The sequence below is a fragment of the Amia ocellicauda genome, chromosome 1 (assembly GCF_036373705.1).
Source record: "Amia ocellicauda isolate fAmiCal2 chromosome 1, fAmiCal2.hap1, whole genome shotgun sequence".
NCBI classification, from domain to species: Eukaryota; Metazoa; Chordata; class Actinopteri; order Amiiformes; family Amiidae; genus Amia; species Amia ocellicauda.
The window spans coordinates 31,034,410-31,061,130 of NC_089850.1; the positions used below are offsets into that span (position 1 = coordinate 31,034,410).

General features: G+C 34.6%; 1 protein-coding gene across 1 annotated transcript in view; it reads right to left on the reverse strand.

The window, feature by feature from the left end:
* The window catches only part of ascc3 (activating signal cointegrator 1 complex subunit 3), a 312,947-nt gene that overhangs the window by 266,963 nt on the left and 19,263 nt on the right, over positions 1-26,721 (reverse strand). The window contains exons 4-7 of the mRNA XM_066701745.1: positions 21,894-22,471; positions 16,137-16,257; positions 2,913-3,114; positions 685-820 (exon numbers count right to left, since the gene is read on the reverse strand). Coding sequence (XP_066557842.1) covers positions 685-820; positions 2,913-3,114; positions 16,137-16,257; positions 21,894-22,471 — 1,037 coding nt within the window. The remainder of the gene's footprint in view (positions 1-684; positions 821-2,912; positions 3,115-16,136; positions 16,258-21,893; positions 22,472-26,721) is intronic.

Sequence of the window (26,721 nt, forward strand, 5' to 3'; positions counted from 1 at the left end):
CTGAGAGAGTACATGAGAGGTCAGACACAGAATGCTTTGGAGTCATTATTTCTAATGGCTATTCGCACTTGGGGCCATCACAACTTAAATGTGTATCTTTCTTTTTAAAATATGTTCATGGTACCCAAAAAAGTGAAGCAAAACATAATTCAGTTTCTAAGAAATACAAAAATGTGAATTTTTCAATTAATATTAGTTTAGTTTAGAAAAAGGTTGCACTTCCTAAATGTGATATTTCAGGAAAGATTAAGATGTCTGTTGATACTACAAAAGTGAGATGTTCTCTTTCTGCTCTGAAGGAATGGGACAAAGAATGTGTTTGAAACACTGCTGCTGTTCTGAACCCAGGAGTTATACAGTGTAACAAAATAATATATAATATCCTAATTACAGACAGAAAAGAGCAGGTTTAAGCCAACAGATTCTTTAATAGAATTCCTAAGCTATAAAGACTTTTAAATATGTCAGCAGCTACTTCTTAACAGCACCTTAGGGAAATAGCATGAGGCAAGTCATCTAACCAGTAGCACAAAGCGCGCTTCAACTGCCAAGCAGAAATGGATTCAGCAAAAATGTATTAAATAAATTCTGCCAAACCTGAGCCCTCGGGAAAATAATTACTTAATCTCATTTACAATAAATGACATACATGTAAGGGAAAAAAAGGTCACAGCTGCAACACACCTTTGCACCACCAATAAAGGCAGATGTTTTCGTGGCTTCAGCATAGGCATCATAAACATTAGGATAATGAATTCTCTCATACTCCCTCTGCCTGCCCAGAACTGGGGACTTCCGAGCGTTGAGTAGAGCTTGTTCCCTATAAAGACAAGAAAATTGTTGGTTAAATGTTTCATGTCATTCTAGTCAAGTATTTTTTTTCTTCAGCACATCACGTTTGTCACACTGTCCTAATGACTCTTGTTATCGCTCATTAAGATTACAAGATATAGAAGGGTGATCCTTATTATGAAATGAAAACAGCATTTTCTATAAATATAAATGCATACACCTGATTCCAGATTTAGCCAAGTGGATATAAACATGTCTACAACACTTAAGTCGTTGGGAGATGTCATGAAGCAGACAGTAGAAACCGTACAGGAACACTCTGTACTGCATACTAGGTAGTACAACCTTAGGTGGATGTCCACTTCATTTGTTACCTACACAATTTTAGGTTGATTTTAAGATTGCAGTGCTAACCTATAAAAAGCAACTGCTTACATTTCTGACCTGTTTTAACCCACTGCACAATTTACATTACTGTGAGGCTAGTCTATTAGTCTATTTAGTGTGTGCTCTCAGAGAGATGGGCCTTTCCAATATATGCAACTTGACTTGGGAAATCCCTAACAAATTCCATTAGAATTCCACATTCTCCTTAAATACTTATTTTTTTAAACTGGCTTTAAGTTGTGTATATGATTGTAAAATCAACTACACCGTAGTTTTGGGCCAAATTAATTTCCCTTTTAGGGATAATAAAGATGATTAGATTTGTTTTGGGTTTCCCTTTATTTTATTATACTTATTACTGTTGTATTCAGCTGTGTTAATCGTGTAAATTGCTTTGTGATACGTTATGAAAGATATATAAATTAGACATTGTGGGTCTTTGTCTGTGCATCCGAAGGTGGGGGCACTGGAATCAGGAATCCAGAAGTGTAGTTAGCATAATGTCCATAATAGCAATACTGAGAATAAATATCCTAACGTAGGTATAAAAATGTACAATATAGGACAGCTGCATGTATGTTAGATAATAAGTGTAATGCATTAAACCAGGGGTGCCCAACATGTCGATCGTGTTCTACTGGTCGATCGCGGTGTGCTTGCCAGTCGATCGGGAGAAGATTTTTGGAAATAGAATAATGTTCCGTCAGACCCCCCCCCACCGTTCCCCGGACCGGGGTTAAACTGCCGTCAAACCCCTCCCCCCCCCCAACGGACCGAGGTTAAACTACCATCTGCACACCCCCAACACCCCCCCGCCCCGGCCATTGAAGCCAAATTGCCGTCAAAAACCACGGGACCGAGAACCATCATCACAACCTCAATGCACCGGAGGAGATCATTACAAAAAGTAGCTCTCATGATATAAAAGTTTGGGCACCCCTGCATTAAACCCACAGGACAACGATACTGTCATCATTTAGGGCATATAACAAAATAATTTATATCAAACCATATTTAGCATAATACTTCCCTCCAGGCATTATTTCATGCATGATATTATAAACAGAAGATGAACAGTGAAAATGTGACTTGAAGCTCCAGAAAATCATAGCATACATTCATGTTGTAGAAAATTTAATTGAAGCAGTATTTTCTTTTTTCCTGCTAATATTCAAGAATGAAATGATATATCATCCAAAGTAAAGGTAAACTTAACACATTATTAAATGTATATCATTACTATTTTATTCCTACAAGGCACATCATCTGTAGATTCTGAATCTCTATTCAATAAACAGGACAATACATTTGCATGGCATAGAATAGTTGGCAATGCATGAAGTAAAAAACAGAGACTATTAATCTCATGAGTAAAAGAGGAAAGTAGCTATAAATGAACGAGAATAGAGTTCATAAATCTTAGGCCAAAGGACTGTGCACAATTCCCCAAGAATGTGGCTTACCTTTGCTAATCTGCATCTCTACCCCAGATGGATTTGGCCAAGCAAATTCTAATTAAACAGATCACTGCCTTTTTTTATCCTGAAAAATTAAACTTTCAGAGAAAATCCTGTTCTCAAAACAAAACGTGACTTGAAGTCAAATAGACATCTCTTTTAATTTCATTACCGTTTTTTATTTTCTTAAAAAGTACTGACATAAAATTGGTATGCACTGTACCGTTTTAAAGAGTGATAAAATCAGTAAAATCATTGCATGGGTCATGCCATTACCTTTGTAACCTCATTTCCTTAGGATCAAATTGCAGCGGCAAGTCTGAAAATTCAGCATCATCATATCGTTTTTCTCTCTTGGCGATGCGTTTCTCTTCGCGTCGGTATTGTTTCATCATCTGCTTTTCCTGTTCAGACTGAATTGTGACCTGACAAGCGTAGACAGGCTTGTTGCCCTCGCCACTCGTTTTCCGGGGCATATCTGAAAAGAAATCAATCCTTTAAAGATTATTTTCAGTGTCTTTATTTTAAAACCTACTATCACAATCATTGCAGGGATGTTTTAAATCTGAATTGTTCACATTTCATTTCACAGCAGGACTCATTGCCTCATACAGAGATTAATAGCCCTAAAGTGCATGCGTTCCTCTTCTGACTTTGACAAAGACAAGGAAGTTTTAAATTAGAAACACTGAAACAGATGGAATATTGATATAGCAGTGCCTTCCAAATCTGTTCCCTCTTCCTTAACTTCCGTAATCATCATCATTATTATTGATTTACTACCCATTAATTCCTGAAAAGGACATGAGTATTGTTATTTATTTGTTTGTTTGTTTCTTAATATATTTCTTTAATTAAGACTCTTTGAAACTCATCAGTCCAGGTGCCACAGCAGAAAATGGGCATGTTTTGTACAGGCATGGAGAGATGGATGAGTTCAACTTGCGTACCCTTCAAATGTTTAATGTATGTTCTGCAGACAAAGCTCAAGAAAGTAATGGACTATCCCACTTCAGATCTCAAAAGCTAAACCATGCTCTACCTCGTTCACCTTGCACAATAAATATCTGTAAGAAAAACAGGTGGGCCTGGTAATCATATTGATAGGTGGCTCTCATGCTGGTTTACATGCACTTGAAAATGTCTCATCATAAAGGAAAAGCATATCCTTTAGACAATACATCTTTAAGGGCAGGGTCAATCACTTTCTCATACTTAGCTATAAACTGAAGCAGGAATCGTGCTTGGTTAGAACAAGATTTTAACAGTCCAGATGCCATTATTCTGGCATAATCGCAGGCTACGATGACAAAACCCCAAAGGTGAAAGTAGCTTTAATATCTTAGTAGCTTAGCAGTACCATATTACTTGCAACTGAATTGCTTATGCCGAATATCCATAGACTTAAATAGTCAATACTCAAAATCAAACAGTTTACACAAATTCATGTACACAGCAAAAGTTCTGTCAACTAAAAAACTAGGGTAAAACAGAAGCCATTCGTATGAATTAGCCTTCTGTTAAATTAAAATTTACAAAACAAAGCAATCCATTTACATACATATGTCAAATGTCAATAGAAAAATACCATTCTTCTAACAGGCACAAGTAGTGAAAGTACTTGGTATTACACTATAGTATCAAAATACAGTGCAATTATATATTCCAAAAGCATACAAGCATCAAAACAAACAAGCAAATGTTAGCAATAATACAGTTTTACATTCCTAATTTAGTAAGCAGGCAAATATTTACAAAGCCCCACCAATATATGACTATGAATTCAGTACTTTGTCTCTCTAAATCAGAACTGCATAGAGATACTTCCTGAAAGACACAGCCAAAACATCATGAGAAAACCGGTCCTGACTTTTCCATGTAAACTCCATCATATTTTTTTGATAGAATGTGCTGTAAAAAAAAATCTTTAAAAATCAATTACCCTCTACTCATTTAAACATTGCAGATCACAGGTCATTTGTATGAAGAACACCAGAAGGGTTAACACTCTCAGCTCAGTACAACAACAGCTCAATAAAAAAGAATTGCTCTTGAAGTAGATGATTGTACAGAGGCCTTCACCGATTATCTGAACGATTGTTTTTTTTAATCCTTTGAAGAAAAACAAAACAAAAACAAAGACCCTTTTCCACAACTGTCACACAAACTCTTAGAGTTGCGATACATATGCCCAGCGAGTTCCCTTCTATAAACTTAATGGTTAATTCTACCATGAATTGTCAGGTTCTTCCAAATCAAATACAGCTGATGAACATAATGATCGTTTCAAAATATGCTTTAAATTTGACGTTGTATTGTAGGTTTTCCAAGAAAGTTTAAGTACCTTTTATTTTTTTTATTTTGATGGGATATCATGTAAAATCTGCACAGTGAACATTATATATTATTACAGACTAACTGCATGTCTATTAAAGTAGCTCCTTTATTGGAAAAGGCTTTGCAGAATAACAACTTTTACACAAATGTTAAATCAAATAGTGCATGGTGCCACTTCTGAATTGTTTTAAAACAATATTGTGTGTGTGTGTGTGTGTGTGTGTGTAAAATTCAAAATCCGGCACATTAAAAAAAAAAAAAAAAAAAAATCACAATGCATTCATGGAAAATTAAAATGACATTATTAGCATTCATATAATAGGATTAATTGAAAATAATAGCACCTTAAAACACAGTAGGCAAATTAACAATGTTAAATATATATCTATTATGAGTACTTGTGTTGTGAATAACTGTCAATATCCTACTGTCAGCCATAATACTGTACTTAAACACATGGCTTTAGTCTTTCACACTGTATGACTGCAGGTTTAAACATGTAAAAGGCATGGATTTCTATAACGGTTAAAAATGAAAAAAACAGCACAGGTAAAGCACAGCAAATTATGTCAGCTTGCAGTGATAAACAAAAATAAATGTCACAGATGAGTCATAAAAGTATGTTTGGGTTTCTATATCTCTGGCAAAGAGAAAAAGATCCTTGTTATTGTTTGGTTATCACTGGGCAACCTTTCAAGTAAATTTATTTGATTGTGCTTTTAAGAGTTTGTCTTCAGCCCTGTTATTATAACCCCCTACCCTTCTTTGAAACTGCTAATTAGAAGGTTCTTCTTTATTAGGAGTATAAAAATGTCCAGTTCAGTATGCCTAGGGCTTATTTAATTGGTATCTTTAGCCTCCAACTGTTTTGTCACTATCCGTAACAGATTGTGAATATCCTCTCTGTAGTGTACTCCCATGTTACCATGTAAATATTAACAAAAATATAATCTTAAATATAAAATAAAAATATTGCCTTTAAGAAATCACTATTTCAGGCAACCAATTCTCAATTCTAGCAAATATGTAAACTGTTTAAGTAGAATAAATGAAACAAAAATACATGTGCCTATGTACTAAATGATTAAGATATATTTTACTGCTATTTAGAAAGTGAAGCTGATACCGTCTTGCCTTTTAGGCAATCCACAGTAAGGGAAGGACCATTTCTGAACCATAGAAAGGAAGAAAAATTGACAGATCTCTAATCCCTAATCACATTGACACTGACTCTGCCAAGGGTTAAGTAGTATCGCATAAGCAGGCTGGGCTACAGCATTGGACAGCATAATCTCCACTGCAGTCGTGTCCTGTATTTAAAAACACAAAATGCTAATTATCTGCAATTTTCAAACCAGCAAATAGTGCAGCTGAAAGGCTGTGCCATTTCAGAAATCTCTGCCAATAATTTAACAGCTGACAGTTAATGCCCTTTTGGGATATTTACTTGGGTTTACAGTTATACCTTAGCAACAAATGGAATGCCTTATTTCTACAGTAATCATCAGGCTTTTTTTAATACCTGCGAAAATCCATTAGGTAAAAGACGTCTGCACTCAGATTCAAGAGATACACAATAGATATAAAACATAAAATGTATTAAAACTAAGAAAAAATGGTCTGTGGAAATCTCATTTCATTTTCTCATGGTAAAATACTTTATTATAACTTTTTATGAGCTTTTATGAAATAAAATTTCAGAACATTCTTGAGGAGATCCCAATCTTAAATGCCCGAACATTTCATATTGTGGTGCACACTTTGGTAGTTTTTGAGATTAGAAAGTTCATGTTTAGATGAATAGCATTATTTTGCAATAATTGAAAGTTCAAGATATTGTACAACATTTTTCTCTCAATAATAATGTGCTAGATTGTTCTTTAGTCCTTTTCTCTGTAGGTGTTCGCTATATTCTATGACTTACAATAATAGAAGCTTCTGCAGAAAGTGGTTTGTGTTTTAATCCCATTGAATTGTATATAGAAAAGGCTAGAATTGTCTTTATATGGACGGGACAAGAGATTTGGCTCAAGTTGGCTCAATAAAAATATGTCGGTAGAGATTGAGCTGTGTGTAGAAGCTGTTGGAGTGAATGTAACTGAAGCTCAGCAGAACTGCACGAAACTAGGACTAAGAAAGAAATTGGGAACCGCAAAGACAGCAGTTGACAGAAGCAGCAGTGATACATACTGTAGTGATAAGGTTTAATATTGCTACAGCCAAATATATTATTTTCATTTTGGGCTATCAAGACCAAGGCTACCAAGTATTGAATTGTTTATTTATTTAATGAATACAATGATAGTACACAGTCCTCTGCCTATTTCCATCTGTTTCACTCACATTAAGATCAGGCCTAAAAATATTTGCCCCGAATATATATCTCAATGTTGAAAAGGAAAATGTTAGAACAACATGAACATTTGTTTTTAATTGTTGTTGCCATTATCTACAAGAATAACTAGCAGAATTTGTTTTAAAACAACAACAAAACAATCTTTATTATTATTATTATTTTTAAGTTATTTCACAATACTAATTTCAATATTTCCTGTGGATATAGAGTTCAAATAATTATCTTCTTAATAAATACAGTATACTATTATACTCTAGTATAATCTTATGGACCACTGAATTAAAAGTGATATAATATTAATGTAAATCTGGAAAAAAAGGCATCTCTAAGGAGAAAAAAATGGAAAATACTACTTTTATCACAAATAACTAACCACACAGATTTAATTAAGCTGCATTCTCAACTGTTAAAACCTGATGTTCCGGCTGTCAGAGTTCAAGGCTCAGTAACTCTTCAAAGATCACTGGAATGTCCTTGTCATTTTCACCTATTTGAGACACACATGTCCTCTACTCATCCTCCTATCTTACATAATAATTATAAAAACATCTTCACTATCTGGAATTAAAACAATTTTAAATAGTCTTCATTAGGGGTGTAACGATTTTGACTGTAGTTGAAAAATCGAAAATTATTAGGTTCGATTTCGAACTGCGAAATTTAAAAGCAGTTCACGATTCTGTGATTAAGTGGCTGCACGTCATTGATGGTGGCCAGCTGTTACCACCTCCACCATATCCATGCAACTGATCGTGTACGGTTCATGTAAAGGAGTTGGCATTAAACTAATTGCACTCACAAAATTGTTAAAAGCAACTATACCACTCTATACCTGCAGGCCTATTATTTATTTAACTTTGGAAGAGTCGTTACTTTTAATAAGCTACTTTATGTATGCAGTCATTAACAAAATAGATCCGTGCTAACTTGCTACTCCCCACGCACCCTCCATGTCTTTGCCTAGCGACTAAATAAGGCACAGGCGCAGTGGGGGCACACATTCGCTTTTCTAGAAAATACGATGGCTGCTTTGGGAGCAGGAGGTGAAACTTTTGAGCTAGAGATGCCCCTTGCTTCGTTGAAATCAGCAGTATGGCAAAATTTTGCATTCCCAGTGAGTTATTAGGACAATGTTCGTGTTGTTGATAAGAAAACTACAGTTTGCCGTGTTTGCTACACGCAGGTGTCATACTCCGCCTCCGGTAACACATCAAACATGGCAGGTCATATGCGGAGGCATCACAAAAAAATTGATATAAGTGGAAAGAAAACAATCACTCAACCTACTATCCCAGCTACATTTAGAGCCAAACTACCAATAAAGTCAACTCATGCCAAAGAAATAACAAATGCAATAGCGAAGTTTATGGCAATGGATCTGAAGCCATTTTCGGTGATGTAAAACACTGGGTGTAGTGCATTTCCAAATATATGCCAAGGTGTAAATAGTTATATTAAAATATGCAACAAGTGCTGGACAATTAAAAAAATGTTACATTGTTATTGTTGTAAGTGTTCTATTGTTGAGAGTTGTTCAAGTTTGAATGTTAATTTAAATGTTGTACATTTTTGTTATTTTTACACTGTATTTACATAAAAGTTGTTTTAATAAAAAGCAAGTGTTTTTTATTTATAAAACAGGGCCAATAGTCTTAACAGCGGTGTAAACAGCACTGGAAAAAAAAAATGTAGATAATCGAAAATCGAGTCGAATCATGACCTGAAAATCAAAAGTCAAATCAAATCAAGGATTTGGAGTATCTTAATACTTTAAAGCTCAAACAATAAATGGAACTGCAGTCACCTGATCATTGCTTTGAATTAGCATATTGAAAACATGTACTGCATACCTACCGTATTAATAAGCTTACTGTATAGTTTACTTGTTTTTAGTCTCCAGTTGGCAATTACACACTATTAGAAGCTTCGAATGTGTCTGGGGTTTGCACAAAGTGGGTGTACTTGGAGCCAGTACAGGTGATTTGAGAGCAAATAAATAGAAAACAAGAACCACTTGCAGAACTTTTTCTCTAAATCACAGGAGACACTGCAGGAGATTATTCTCTTAAGCTTGTAGACAAACGATCGGTTGATACTGTGAACCTATTTACCCACAATTCAGGAAGGGAACCGACATGAAGGTCTGGTGTTTAATGACATTACATAATCTGATTTTCCTTTGTTGGATATAGGGCTTTGGAGCATGGAGCTGGAGACATTTATTTTCAAATATTTTCATGGTTAAAGCCTTAAATGAGATGGGAATGTTGGGATCATAAATTTACCATAAAATCTACTAGAAGCTCTCTCAGGCTGGACTCAACATATGACTCAATCTCACAGATACAGAGTTGCCACATTTTCACAAGATTTTTCTTGGTTCTGAAATTTGAATTAATGTACTATAAGAGATTGTTGCTTTTTAACAATCTTAGTGGTCCAGTTCTTATTTCAAGGAAGCTTAAAGATTATGCACAGGAGAGATGAACTGAAAGATTTATTCTCAAACGAAGATTACAGTGATGTTCGTTATACAGTAGTGATGTGGTAGCCCAAACTTTTATTTAAATGATTGTCACTAACTGGTCACAGGGGAGCTGGAGCCGAGCAGTTCAAATATTTTGCTAATCCAAATCCCTGGTTGAATATTTACCAAACATAGTGAATATGTCCGAATTTCAAAGAAAAAATGTTGCCTATACAATTGTATATTGTGTAGCATAGTGAAGTTCTAAAACACAAAGATTAATGATAGTTACAACAACAGCAAATTATATTGTATTTTGCATCAGATTCACCAATTGTATTTGTTGTAGTTGTTGGACTTTTTGTTAAATATCCTTGAGGAGGTAATCTTTTATTATTCCTTAAAGCTGTAGTCCATTAAAACTAACTTAAAAACAAGCGCAATCTTACATTTGTACTTTTAAGAGAAATAAACAATGATTCCTCTACAAATTCACTCCAGTCAGCCTAAATTATTTTCTCTGGTAGTGCATAAAGCTTTTTTTCCCCCTCTCAGGAGACTGAAATGAAAAACTTAAAAAATAAATACTTCTATACATACACACATGCACGCACACACACACTGTCCTAGCATAGTTATAGAAAAAACTGGCATTCCTGAGCTGCAATAATATTACCACTAAACAAAGTACATCAAATTCAGACATTTCGATGGACCAGAGGCAATATATTCAGTATTATGTGTTTATAATAAGTGTGAAAAATAATAGCTGGACCTCATAATGTTCTGCAAAGTGTCAGTCCATGCCTTTACAATGATGTTAAACTGTATGCTGCTATCCAAAGCACACATACAATTGATGCCTTAACACAGTGAAGTTTTAAATCCCAAAGTTTAATGTATGTTACTACATCTGCAAATGGAGAAATAAAAGGCAAGATATCATTTTCTGCAAGTGATGAATAAAAGCACCTCCTCTCTGTGGTTATCTACATGCAAGTATAAGCCTTCCTTGGATTCAAATTGTGCCTACGAACCGCGGGCTTTCTTCTGTAGCTCCTCATGTAAAAGCAAAGAAAGACAAACATAACGACATGAAAATTATTAATGCCATACTAAAAGAGGTAATCATACCACTTTTGACATATCTGAAAACATGACCAAATGCCACCTTAACCTAGACCAAATAAAACTCTGCAAATTAAATGATCAACATTAGCCTCATATCTGACCTCTACAGTGGTTGTCTAGGTAACTCTAATGCAATGTTGTCTGACAGGTGAGGTTTGCTGCCACAAAGCAGATTTTTTTTCTTCTTTGAATTAGCCTCCTAATATGCCTTACATCAGACATTATTTGGAAAGCTGCAGCAAAACGTTCCAAGCAATTACTTAAAAACTTTTTTTTCTTTTGAAAATATCTCTAAAATAAGCTCTGTTTAAGTAGTATAACTAGAGTAATTATGTTTTAAGCTCTTCAAAAGTGCTGAAATACCTTCCCTCCATAGAAACACATGCTTTGAAAAATCCAAGTCTTATGTTTAAAAATTAACAATTCATCATGGTTCATGGAGCAAATATTAAGCTATTGCAATATACCCTGCAAGCTGGAGCTCCAAGAGAGATATCTACGTACAAAACTAGGCTTACCTGTTTGAGTGCAGTGTCAATGTTCTACGCAGAATAGTCAATAAGCTTTTTCTATAGTGTCTGAAAGTACATTTCTACTACTCACAGTACATATAATGCTGAAAGACTGAATACTTGTATTAAAGAAAGAGCAGGCTACTTCAATTGTTTGTGTAGTTTAGCTTTAATATACATGGTGTTAAATTAAAATGTTGCCAGCATTAGAGCTGGAATAAGTGTGGAAAACTAAACTGTTTACAGATGGATTTTATTAATGGGCACTGTTCTGACCATTCTGTCAGTAGGTCTGCAATCTATCTAGTTGGTTGTTGTTTTTTTATTATGCAAGGACAGATTCTTAATAATTCACCCAATATGTCCACAACAGGTGAATTAGACATTACAAAACAATATTTTCTGCTATCATTCCGTGTCTGATATCAACTAATATTAACCTATTAACTAACTAACCTATCTATATTGCCATGCACACTGAAAAAATAAATAAAATAAAGTAGTTCTTGCTAACTTTTATTTTTCTTCTGTTTTGCATTAGGTTGTCTAATGGATGGATAATTCTTTATTGGCTATCATGTGGTCCTTTCCATGTTTTTCATATATTTCTAATGCAAATTACTCATCCCCATTCATACCTTGGACCTGAGCCTTGTTTGTTGTATGTAATAAGCAAAACATGTGGTAGGATTTGGTGAGTATTCAAATTTAGCTTCAGGTGGGAGTAATGAATGTAAACATTTCCTTACGCCTCTGATTTAAACTCGCTGCCACTGCTTTTCATACTTGGCTGACAGTGCACAGCCATTTTCTTAACTCTACATTAATTACTCCTAGCACAAGAGGCAGTTAGAGAGTCAAGTAATTACTTGGGAGGAGAAGGGGGGTTTGCAGAGATAACTAAGTAAATAATTCCAAAGTTTATATGTGTGTAGGTGAGCACATGCACTATTTCTTCAACTGCTGTAGAAAAATGAAGCTCACAGGACAGAGTCCAAGTGCAGCGTGTAGACCTGTCTGAAAGCTTTGACAAAACCAAGATGAACAAGTGCTTACTGGTATTCAGAAGGATCAATCAAATGTAATTTGAAAAGGGCAGTTCCATAAAGAGTGAAAATACATGTATTCAGGTACATTTCTTAAAAACAATAAAATCTGTTTAAAAATATGGCAGTGAGTTTAAATAGTATGACAGAAATTACTTCCAAATAAATCCGAAAGTGAACAGCAACTTATTTATCTGAATGTTAAAGGTGTTTGTGAAAAAATGGGCCTTCAAATGATTTAAACCCTTCTATACTTCTCTTTCATTTTTAAAAAATGTTTCTGCAAACCTTTATGATATAAATTGTATTTTTAGAACTATAGTTAACAGCAACATGAAGACAGTTTCAGCAATGGCATATTACTCATCCTTATCTTTCTAAATATATCCAAGACTTTTCACAGCCTTTTCATGTTTAAGGCATACATCACCCTTCAAGTAAATTAAAAAAGAAAGCAAGAAAGAGGGAAAAAAAGAAAGAGAGTATCTTAGCTTTAATAATTGTAGCTACAAGGATACAAAAATAAATAGAGCCCATGTATTCAGCACTTGAGCATGAAACAGCCACTTGTCTAATATTAGTTTATAATTGCCCCTATCTTAAAACTTAATGTCTTTATTTCAGTTTGTTATCTTTGCTATTATTTCTATTAAGGCCGTAACAGAGTGGGAATATGTGCTAATGCCATCTTCCAAGACCCTTTGCAATGAGTTGCAAATCTCAATAGGTTTTCTACTGGTGAAATAATGAAGAATTGAACTGAACCTAATAGACCAGCTTTTGTTAATGGTCTTTCAACATATTGAGCCATTTGACAATAATGCAGAAAACAACTACGAGACAAAATTTTCAAACAGCTAATACAGCAGAGAGCTAGACAGAGCATAAGATTCAACAATGGAAAACAGGGTTGCATTATGTCTTCACCGGTAGTGTTGATATATGCGTTTACATACTGATGAAAATCATTCTTATCAGTAAAAATAATATACAAAAGTATCAAACACTGAGAAGAGCATTCATCTTTGTACTTGTATTACTTCATGTTTCCAGCAAAATTAATGGAGATGCTTAACCAATCATGAACACATAAGTCAGCATTAAAAAACGGAAAATAACACATGGGCTGATTGGACTGCGTCAGCTCTAACACCATCCTCCTTGTGCTACTTTTTAATGATGTGAATACCAACTGCACAGGGACACACCTCGGAGATAAACCTGTCATCTTTATAGCACACAGTTGTAAATTTTGTGATTTTAAACTTAACAGTTTAGGACATGCTTCTTCATGTCCTTTTAATAAAGATACAGCAGTTAAAGAAGAAAGGTGCCAGTCGTCTCCCCTGCCACCCCTGAAAAAATAAATCTCACCCCACTTTCACTTTCCTTGCTCCCAATGCACTACTGCGGTTTCTCTGCATTGAATAAATATTATAGGTATATTTTCTATAGTAGCAATGGATGAGAAGGCAGTCTGTGCCAGGAATCGAACCTCGACCGCCAGCACTGCAGACAAGCTCATTACTGCCTTGCCAAAATACTTGAACTGCCAGGCAGTAATCAGCTGCTAAACACTGCCAGCCTCTCTGGAACCCGACCAGGGGCAGGCGTGACACAGCAGGGGACTGGGTGGCTCAGCTGGCTGGAAAATGGAGCTGCTAACACCATGGTCTCAGTCCACTCCATAATACGGACCAGCCTGTCTTGCCAGAGAGTGGGGCTGGGACTGCCTTTCTAATGTAGTGGGAAAATGTACTTGTATTATTTCCTTGATATTCTATATATATTATTAATGGTTTCATGTTGCTAATTCAGTCTGGTCTATAAAGTAATCATTAGTTTGAATTTACTCTGTGCTGGGGGCTACTTTAATTATTAGTTCTTAATGCATTTCTGTCCGAGGGGTTACTTCAATCAAGCATTGTCTTCTCATGATTTCATTCAGCCACTGTCTTCTAGGATATTCAATCAGCTGAAACAGTCAAACAGTATAGAGTTTGTGTGTTTTGGGGCACAGGTATTTGGTTAAGGACTTACAACAATGTCTTTGATAAACATCTGTTGCCTATGAATGCTGACCATCACCGATCAACTCATCAAACGCTTCTACAACAGTAACAAACTTAGGTCTGTGTTAATTATTATGTATGTGGTAAACTATTTTGTACAACTGCATTTTAATGAGATCACTTCTGACAGACTGTAACCCATTGTCTCTGAAGATACAAAAAGGCTTCTCCAACTCAACTTTTCTTCACTTCATGTGAGAGGAGGGCTCCGGGTTAACCTGTATTTATGTTTTCTGTAATAAACTTGTTACTTCTTCATCAGTGTATCCTGGGATTTACTAAAACCACTACACTAATACCCAACGAGAGAGGGGCTGTATTCCCAGTAGTCTGCTCCCTGTGAAGTATGGCCCCCCAAGTGATGGACCACCCGGTCCCTGACTACCTTCTGCCTGTTGAAGACATGCCAGCTCAGGCTGCACGTACTTCAGCCCATCCTTCCTGGACAACATGGCACTCAATCTTTAATGCACTCTTTAACTCACACTTACCTGCTCCCTACTGGTGTTTCTAATTATTTCCTTACTTATTCTTGCACTTTAAAATGTCCCTACTTGTAAACGTATCTTCCACATGACTTGTGCACAGCAAAGTAAAGTACTATATACAATAATTTCCAATTCTTAACTGCATTATGTAGGCCGATATGTAAAACCTTCCAGCTACAGGGTTTAAAATTAAAACAAAGGTTGAGTGCCAAAAAATTGATTGAATGTTCAGTTACAGCAGCCTAACAGAAAATAATCTATTTGACTATTTCAAAGTTACATTTATTGGCTTAGGATTCCCCACTTTAGCTAATCCTGAAAATATGAAACAATAGAGAATTCTATATAATGAGTGAAAAATCTAATTTAACAGAAAGTATTTTGAAATATGTATCGCAGTTAAAACTTTCTTTTATCATTCAGTCAAAATACCATTGACTATCATTTACTCAGGGGCTATAGGTGAAGGTCTTATGCCTCACAGGTATTTTTGTACTAGATTTAATGCACATTTATTTTAATCTCAAAAGCTGGTTGCTTTTTTCAATAAATATATAAAATCAATGAACAGGTTTCAGATGTCCAGCAATGTATTTATATTTTTAAATCATGAAAGGAATGCATATTTTCACCAATACTCACTAAAACTTCAGAAATGCAAGACTTTCATGGATTTTACAGTAAGGACTTATTTAATGTATAGATTTTCTGTTGAGTAAATATGTCAATTTTATGAGCTGTCTCTAGTTATATACACAATTCCAATGAAAATAAAGAGTGGAAATAAAACACACAAAACAAATAATTGCTTATAGGGGTTCAAAGGGTATATCCTTAACTGATTCCGAACCACATTATTAAAACTGAAAATAAATGTGGCGCTAACACAATTGTTTATACAGGAGTAGAACAAGTATGATTGATAAATGGTTACGTTGCTTTTGCAAAATTTAAAGAATAAAGGCCAATTTGGAAAACAATATATATTTACAGTGTAATGTAGTTATAATTGGATTTTGTTCTAACTGTTTAGGGGTTTTGTGCAGTTGTACAGTATATTGAACCAAACTGTCTACTGTGCTGCTTATTACCTTGAAGGTAGTTGAACTTCATGTCAGCTGGTATGGCCAGGAATGAGTCCACAATCCCGGACCTCCGCTGCAGCAGTTTCTCTATGAGTTCAAACCCTTCAGGACCCAGCAACTCAAACAGCTGAAAAACAGGGTACATCAGAGGCTTAGCTTCCCAAATCAAATGCCAAAGCTTTAATACACAGATTATTGAGCTTTCACAGTTCTGGCTATTGTAAGTACCTGCATATCCTGTTGGGAATTTAAAAACACATGGATTAAAGTAAAAATAAATAAATAAGTAAATAAAGCCAGCCAGCCGTCATTGAGAATGATCAGTATGGAGATGCAATATGAAGGCAGTCACCATTAAAATAAGATATGCAGAAACAGTTGAAATAACATTTAGTAACAGTTCAGTATTTTCAGGATATTGCTCAGAGTTGATCAAATGCACTCAGATTTGCTGGGTAGGTTTATGTTTTTTTCATGAAAAATAGGTTTCTAAACATTAACATATTATACAGTATGGATGTGCTGTGGGGTATTTATATTAACAGAATGTATTTATTTTACAATCTGGTTAAGTTCCAGATTCACACAAACAGTCACAGTCATTCTCTGTGTGAAAGTGTTGGGTCAACAGTGAAACCTCAATTACTATTCTGTTTTTGTTTGGCTTGAATCTTGTTATGCCACTAAAATGCTCACTGCATTCCACAAAACACAAAATACTACTAAAAATCATCGTCATCTTTCCCCAGAAAATGGTTGTGTGAAATGTTGTGGAAATGAAATCAGCTGCTGACTTATTCTACACTTTCCTATTTTCCTCTTGTCGAGTAGACAGGTTAGGACACTTAAGAATGTACCGTGACTTAAACAAAGCAGATAAGACATAATGATCATGTATCCATAATTACCCTTTGCCCTCAACACCCTGCGCTCACACCATCTCCTCTCTTGCCACACAGTGTGGAATGAGCTGTCCATGAGCATTAGGATTGAATAGGCTCTTACTTTCACTACCTACTGATGACACATCTCTATAGATCAGACTTGTGCACTATTCTGATCTTCTCAATATACCTTTATATTATTTGATATGATTACTCTTTTTATTCACTAATTTGTGGATTCTTTTCTTGAAAAATTTCAACCCATGTCGTGTTTGTAAAATAATATTAATAAACAATATTCTGAAAAATAAACAAAGAAATGTCAATAAAAGTTTTTATATCACAGAGTGCAGTGCACAATTCTTTAGAAGTCAAATCATTTATTAAACAGAAGTCGACTCGTTTCCAATTCAAACATCACTATATTGATGGACGTGATTCAAATCTCTGCTTGAATGATCAATACAGTAGAGCTCCAAACTCATCTGTTTAGACTTGTAAACAACCAACAGCACTTACAATGCACTCTAAATAGATCCCTCCAGAGACACATGGCAAAGAGTGTTATGGACATATGAAACAATGATTGACCATTTTAGTTCCACGAGGAAACAGTGTGGAAGAATAACAGGCAGGGCAGTGTCACAATGTCATGTGCAGGCTAAGACACATGCAGGTGGCAGGTGAAGGCTGGGGGTGGATTTTGCTGGCCCACAGGTGATATGCTAAAAATAGTGTTATTCCAGTCTTTACAGTCATGCCATAACCCTGAGTAAGAATAATGTGGATTAATAATGTGGAGCACACAATACAGAGTATGAAGTGGGTAAAAAAGACCAGCTGCAACCAGCATAAATATGCTCTGGAAGTTTATTTGGACTGAATGGTGGGGTACTGCATTACATTCATTAACATATTAACATATTTTATTTTTAATTTAAAATGTTATAATAATCTCCAGAATATGAGAGCTGTGATGGCTAATATGGTTGGATACCATGATGCCAAACTTTTTTTCATAAAATGCTATTGGAACAAACCCCTTGCAGCCGATTTCTCCTCAGCAATGTAAAACATTTTGTGGTGATTCTTAGTTGTATTCAAGAAAATTTCCAGGTGACCCCATAACTGAGACCACCTGTGGGTATACACCACATTATTTTTTCCAGGTATAATGAAACAGATGTCATGAAATAAAATGCCTTTAAACTTTGTTTACTTTCGAGTCACATAATGTAAGAAATGTGTAGTATGTTCTGTACAAAGGGCAACTTACATCTGAAGATGTCAGTAGCAAAGGTTTGCTACCAAATGTCAGATACGTGAAAGACATTAAAGCAGTATGTATTTTAGGTCTTGCAGCTCCCACACTAGCAGGAGAGCGTAATGTGAAACCTGCATCAATAAATAACATTTTTCAGCAGGAATTCTTTCACACCAAACTGAATCTGAATTCATAGCCCGATCATATATTTCTATTAGGTCTTTTAATAGCACACACATCAAGTCTCTTGAATAACGTGTCTTCGATTAATAATTTATCTGGGGAATTTCATAATCAATTTCAACAACTCAAATAATAAGTTTGTCTTAACCAGAGTTTGTCCCTTTCAATAAAACCCTGTAAATTATGAATTTAGTAATGAAATAAATATAAAAAATAAAGTGGCCTACTAGTATTGAATAGCTTCATTACAAAAACAGTGGCTAAATTCAGCATTTATTTCACAGTTATACACTGAAGACAAGTCATTAGAAGACTCTTATTGGAACCACTGAAGTGATAGATTCCAGGGGCTGAAATTAACATTGAGTCATGAGACAGTAATGGAACAACTATAAATGCACTGGCTCTAGCTGTTCAATTTACTGGGCAATAATGCTTATATTACACAAATCGAATATATGAAAACAAACAAGAATGTATTTACTTTTTACATGTTCAAGATCTTTAATTTCTCTCTGTGCAACAAATACGCCACTACACTTACAAAAATAGCACTCCCAACGCTGAAAGAACCTTCAAACCCTTGACAACAGTCATAATTAGTAAAGAATTATGAAACATATTTTAAATATATTAGACAGTGCAATCTTGTAATGCAAATAATCCATAATTGTAGACAGTTGTCCAAACTGTTACTATAGGTAGGCAAATTAATGATCAAGGAGCCTTCATTTAAAAAGACTATATATATATATATATATATATATATATATATATATATATATATATATATATGTATTCATCATGCATGTCTTACATGGATTCTGTCAGTAGAAACTCCAAATTAGACAAGATTACATTTATTGAGATACATAAATGCTGTTTGATAGTAGCCTTTGTGAAGTGTTACACTTAGGGTGAGCTGAGGTGTTTCATTCTTCATTTTAATATTCAAGAAAGTGTTGCTAAAGTCAGGTAATATAGTCCCTACAGTTTATTTTAAAGCACACAGTTTTTTCAGTCAGGAAAAGGCTACCTTTACTGCAGCTAATAAATGACAGAAAATACATAGTATACAGTTTATTTTGATTGTGCAGGCTGTATCTGTTTCATGTATTCAAGTTATTATATTAATATGTATATATATAAATAAAATAAGAGCAATGGAAAGTAAAATAAAAACAATATCCATTAAAATAAAAATAAAATTATTTAAAAACAGATCATTACAAAAACATTCATGTGGCTCTAATTATAATGGCTACATCTCATTATCAGCATAATTAATACCTTGTACCACTTTTTGTGTGTGCATAGAGGGCATTGTGGCTTGCATTCATTGTATACTGTAAATCACATAATGCAAGAAACAAACAGTCAGCTCTTTATAAATTATACTAATCAGTCTGTAGAATGACCTTGGTTTCAGCTCAGTTAAATTGGGCCTAAGTGAATTAAGTACCTTTAAATAATGGATACTGTATATTTGCCCGATTGTTATTAATCTCATTCTCCTATAATATAACATGGCAATACCTATTGGTGTTTTTGGTCTTTAGAAAGGGCACCACATTTATTAGTTTTAAGCATTTATCAACTCTAATGAACAAATAATCTTTCTACCTGTCTCACTCTCATTGTCTGCCGTACAAAATGTCTCGCCACTGAAAAGCATGCAACAATAAATGTCAGCCATACAGTTCTCAGACAAAAACAAAACAAAATTACATTACACTTAAATGGTACATTTCTCCTCTATGACCCTTAAACAACCTTGGCCAGAATAAACTGAAGCAGCAAAGGTCTATCAGAATCTTACCACATTAGCCTAACTATAAACAACACATTAAACAGCATAGGTTACTCCTAGTTTTGTTTTTTTTTCGAAATAATCAGTTTGTACCATCTGAAAACCTTTTTTTTTTATATAAAACTCAAGCAAAGACATTTCAGTGTTTAGTTTATTGTCTAATCTGACATCCTTCTATCACCTCCATATCTACAGTATGTTATACATTTACACTTTGCCCATTTATTCACTATCACATGAAAATAATTGTATTACAGTACTTATTTAGTAATTACAGACTTATTTCAATATACCAAAATAACCAAGTTAAATCTATTTGTTCTTCCTGTTAACTCTCAGTAAAATCAGAAATGTTTTAAGGATCCAACCTAAAACATTAAAACTCACAATACCTAGAATCCTATATTGATTCATTTAGTTTCAGACACGCATTTCCTAAACATCACATGACTATGATTATGTACCATAATTCAGTTTCAGTTTGTGAAAAAACTACTAGTTTAAAATAAACAATCACAATACACAATTTTCTCCAAGAGGTCAGGATTACTATATTTTGGCAAAGCTATACTGGTTTAAGTTCAACAATGCGTTTCTTCATTTCATACACAACAGACAAACATGCCAAGAAAAGCAAGCGGCTAATTGCATTGGAAACACTGTAACAGTATGACAGTAGGAACTGTAAAACTACTATATACCTCAAGTTTCTCTTATTTCCACTGATACTCTTCCTACTGCCAAGATCCAGGCTAATGATTTCAAAACACAGTGTTATACACGATAGTTAATTTAGTAGTGTTGTTGTTCTCGATTTTCTTTGCCTTAAGAATAATACAGTAGCGTCTTTTTTTGGTTGGTTTTCTTGCTGTTGTTAGAGGAAAATATTTTAATAATAACTATCGGTGTCATATTTTTCAACATTCTCAGTAAATTCCCAAATTAATAAATGAGAACCAATTAGTAAAAAGTATCTTAGTTCAGGCACAATATAACCCCAGGGGGACCCAGGTTTCCAGGTACCTGTGCAGACATCTAATATAGATTTGTACATCAGCTGAATTCAACTGTTGAAATCCCATGTAAGACACGGGGTCAGAATTAATCAACTCTGCAGCAGGAGGAAAGTTTGATGGTCCTTCTGGTGGGAACTAAAAACTCAAAGTCATTTAAAATGATGTATTGAACAAAAACCTTAAATATTAATAAAAGGGTTTAAAAAAAATTCTAGGTTGTTTAGCCCAAGAATTGCACCACTGGATTCAATTCCATGTAGCCCTATAAGAGAGCGCAGATGTCAGCATTTATATTCCTAATGAGTAAGACTTGCAGTCATACAAAAATGAGGTAAATCCTAAAAGATCATTTTTAAGAAACATTGAAAAGTCTGCTACCTCCACAAATCTTGAATGTACATTACCGAGCTTATACGTAAAATAACTGGTTGATCAGATGTATTGAGCAGAAGCTCAATGTCTTCAAAGAAAAGGATGTGAGAAGGATGTAATAGCACCTAATCTTCAAATTGCATTATTGTTGAAGAAAAATAATTAAAACAACTAAACAAATGACTCAAATATACAGAAAAATAAAAACAGTTGACTTTAAATTTTCAAGCTCACCTCATTTTGAAGTTCATCGTCAGTCTTCTGTGAGGCCAGCATCTCAAATAGGGTGGTACAGAGATCTTCGGCACTGGAAGATCCTATATTCCCATGTAACAGATACTGCTCCACTTCGCGACGTAAAAAGGAACCATCTGTGTTCTGATGAGGCTTGGATCCTGTGCTGTCAACAGATCCGTTCCTCAAGTTTTCTTGCTGGTTGTTCAGAAATTTATCAAAGTCTAAACTAAATTCCTTTGGCAGCTTCTCATCATCATTGATCATTGGCAGATTGTCAAAGTAATCTAACGTATATGTGTCGAATGAGAAGGAGATATTTTTACCAAAGGGAACGTGGTCCTTCAAATGGCTGGAGCTGTGAACTTTGATAAATGTATCAATCTGCGTTTCATCAAAGAAAGACACAACCCTGTTCACTGCAGCACAAGAAAGATCCGCACAGGAAGAAGGAAAAGGCCCAAACATCTGCTTGATAGCTCGCGTCTCCTCATGGCCAACTTGATCCTGATTGTAAAATGTTTTGAAGAGAAAAACCGCTGCACTTTCAATCATCTCTTGCCCATATTCAGTCCCCACTAAAAAGAAAACAAAAAATAAATTGTTAATATAACTTATGTAAGCAGCTTAAAAAAGGAAATAGGCAATATGTAAAAGAAAATCACATCCAGATTAAAAAAAAAAACTTAAATAAATAAAATGTACAAACAACAGTTTTTAATAAGTAATACTTTTATTCACAATATAGCTATGTATGGTGCTGGTGTATTTCTATTTGAAGGACTATTTAAAAATAATTAATAATGATAATATTGAAGAGAATTTCTGTATAAATGTACGTAACAGAAAGTTTACATGTTTCAGGGCAGACCGATTTATTTTCCTGTTAGTGAAATTCCCCACAGGGCTTGTAATTACTTTGTCATAATCATAAGTATAATTTCACTGAAGTCATTACCAGATGACTGTCATACATATTCCTGTCTCAGCCAACTTTGCCCCAAGCAACTGGGTATTTTATTGTTGCAACCCACTCAAAAGCATGAACCACATTTTACTGTATAACAGTACACCTATAAAGATGGAATTCACAGATACAGATTAATTCAGTGAAACAAAATGGACTATATAATTTGGTTATTATAGAATTTTGCTATGCAAACTTTTATTTTTCTCAAAGTAGAAAGCCTTGTCTATTTTAATGATCTGGGGGGAAAAAAAATGGGTAGACGTTGGATTAAACCAGGCAAATCTGTACACTTTAAATTTAAGTAATTTGTTTCTGGCTTCTTGTGTAATGTGTAGCAAAGCTATATGGAATGGATGTGATATTACCCAAAGAATGGAAACATTACAGCATTTGGGAGAAGCAGATGTTGAAGTCAGTAATTAAGGCTGCAGTTACTTCAAGTGCCAGACAGGTCAGACAGCATTATAAATGTGTTTTGTTTTTTTACAGCTAGCACTATATTCTCTGTCTTTCTCTCTCTCTCCATCCATCTTACACTTCAAAATGCTTTTCTGTTTACACAGGCGCTATGCCCCTTTAAAAGAAATGTCACAGAGTGTTTATTGGTTGTTATTTTACTGCCCCCACTGTATGTTCATTGTTTGGGTGCATGCTGGCATTACAGACGTACGCTTGCATAATTCTATCCTCCAGGTGACAATTTTAAGCAGTCATAGGAGATTCCTATCAGTTACTTTTCGCTCACACTATTTTTTTTTTGTTTAAATATGGCACTAAGTGTTCATGTATATATAAACAAAATAGTGAACAAAAATATAGTTTAATTGAACAGCCCGAAATATTGTTTATTGTAAAATGTAATTCAAAATAAATAGATGACTATATAGGGGGATTTTCCCTCCTGCAGGTCATCAGAGCAAATGCACTTTTTCAGCCAATATAAAAGATGAGCAAAACAACACAATCATATTCTTGGGTAAATATAGTGAATCCTGTATCTCATGTAAATTTACAAAGAATAAGAAAACTAAGAGAAAAAATTATAATGAGAATCAAAGCTAATTGTCCAATTAAATAAAAATTGTTAAAGTGGCTGGAGAACTTAAACAAAAAAAACGAAACAAACAAATGAAACAGATTTAAACCAATTAAAATTATTTTCCTCGGTTTAATAGTCAACAGGTTTACTTTGTGACATTGTCTTTGAGGGCAGTATGTTACATTAACATTCATATATAATTAAAATCAGTGCATTACTGAAGTCTAGCCAGAACAACAGAGTGGTAAACAATTAAATGGTATAGCCTATGTAAGTAACTTGGTACATGTTTTGGTTTTGTTGACTTTTTTTGCAAAACCAGTTAATTTGGACTCAGTGTCAGAGCCTAAAACACACCACTAAATCAGAAGAAGCTGGAGAAAGGCCCGTGTCTTTGGAAAGAGCTGTTTAATATTCCAGACTAAGGAAACGACATGAAATGTTGATTTTGCTGCATCTCATTACCATTTGTATCATTAACAAAAGCCAGGAACACAGTAGGGTAGTGCCTTATTCTAGTGTTTATTACCTAAATAAAGCATGTAACTTTCTTCAAACAATTCTTCTATTATTCACATATGAAAGGAGGAGAAAATAAGATGGAGTGTGACGTTCTTAATGTCAGACGCTTCAGAACTATCCCAAATCTTACAATTACCATAATATAAAACACTTATTTTATTTAACTACAGGATGGTGATTCTGTCCTACAAATATCTAACCCTCAAAAAACAAATTAAGTTGGGCGAAATCTTCAGATCACTGTCTGTTCACTGGTAAAATGATGATGATGATGATAATAATCTGCCTTAATTTGCAATATTTCAGTTGCTTCTTTTGTTTTGCTCATGTGCCCCTTCTAGATTAGCCAGAGTAAATATATAGTGTGTAGGACATGATCGTAACCAGGCCACAGTCTGTTTACCCAATCCTTCATTGCAGTGCATCAGGTACAGAGCTATGTAGGAATGTTCATATGGGTAGCAGCAAATGAGTGAAATTGTATAGAAGCAAAGTATTTTCTTTCCATTCTTTAGTATTCATAGTCTAGGAGAGATCTTAGTTAAAATGTTCAATTTCAAAACAAGGAGAACATTGCAATGATCACTTCACACAAAGACATGAAAGAAGACGTTACCCATCCTCTAGTCAGGTGGATTGAATTGTGAACCTTCCCCCTGGCCCTTAAAGGCCTAGCAAAGAACAACATATTTTGGAAGTTACTGTTGCAGAATATTTCATTTAGCTTAAATTATGTGAATGACCAGAATATTAAACAGAGCTGTTTCTTCAGATATAGAAAAAGCCATACAGTCTATGGTCCTAAGAACAATGCTTTTCAATAATGCCGAGAGTAAGAAGCACTTATGTTGTAAATGCATTGACCTTTAAAGGAACTATATGCAGTGGATGTAGCTGCAATACCAATGTAAAATATACATTCTATTATGAACCCTGACTGTATGACTGGATTTGAAGCAGTAAAACAGAGATCACTGCTTTGTAGCTCAATGTACAACAGATTAAATACACTAAAATAAACATAGAAATTATATATCTACAGATCTTTTCTAATATTTCCTTTATATATTTCAAAGTTGTTTCTATTCAAATGATCTATTGCTTTTATAGATAATATGAACAAAGACGGCAGGATCACAAAATACTTTATTACTTGCCTGGATATCACAGCTCATACTTGTTCACTTGAATATCATGTTGTTACAATTCATGTCTCACTGGTTTCCTTTCTCATATAGAAGTAGAAATTCTGCTCTCTTCAACAAAAAGCCTTAACCCCAGTCAGCAGGCTTTAATACAGATTTCTGATTGAAGTATTGAACTCTAAACGCAAACCCATTTAGAACTGAACAACAATACCTACAGGTAGATGTGATCTGGGTAATTCGATTTTTTGAGGAATCATGGTTCTCAAACACTATGAAAGCAGTGTTTAAACCAAACATTTGCTGATGATTTAAAGTCAATTATAAGTAATAATTTGCAGAGTCCTGTTGTAAATAAAAAAAACTAAAAAGTACCTAGGTGGCCAGGTCCAGCACATCCAAATAGGGTTGTCAGAAATACAGATAATTCGATACTACCACGATACCAAAATTCAGAAACGGTTCTGAGCTATGCATTCGGTAATATCGAAGTATCGGAGCACTCTACTTGTATAATGAAAATTGTGTCATTGCATCTTTCACTTAACAAAAAAAGGCTTTTTTCCCCACACAGTGACACCATATACCTCAGGTGGAAACAAAGAAGAGACAGCAGATGTTGTAACCAATGGACTTTATTCACGGTCCCAGCGAAAATGAGACTCTGAAAGCATCAGTTCCAGAAGTGGGATAAACAAACGTGTCTCAATGGTTATGTTCTAGCAGTGTGAGTGATTCCTTTCATGACAGATATAAATCCCTGTCATTTCACAGATTTCCAGTAGACAAACAAAAGGAAAGCCTGGATTATCACAATTTGCCAAGACATTGCTTCACTTTTCTGTAGTATTTTTGGTATTGATTGGACTGATTACATTTGGTGAGCTCTTAACACTAGAAGTTCTAAACAGGTAAAACAATCGAAAGCAAAATGTATAGAATTGTAAACAAAAAAATTATATCAAAAGCAAAAAAAAAAAACTTGAAAGCAAATAATGTTAAATCAAGACCAAAACTCGAACTGATTGAGTCCATTTCACTGACGCGCTCGCCTGGAGTCACTGTCTATAGTTGCGATGGTGCGATCTTTGCTTTCTACGCTAGTCTCTTTGCTTTCGTTTTTTTTCGTTTACGAGTTTTGGTGCTTTGAGT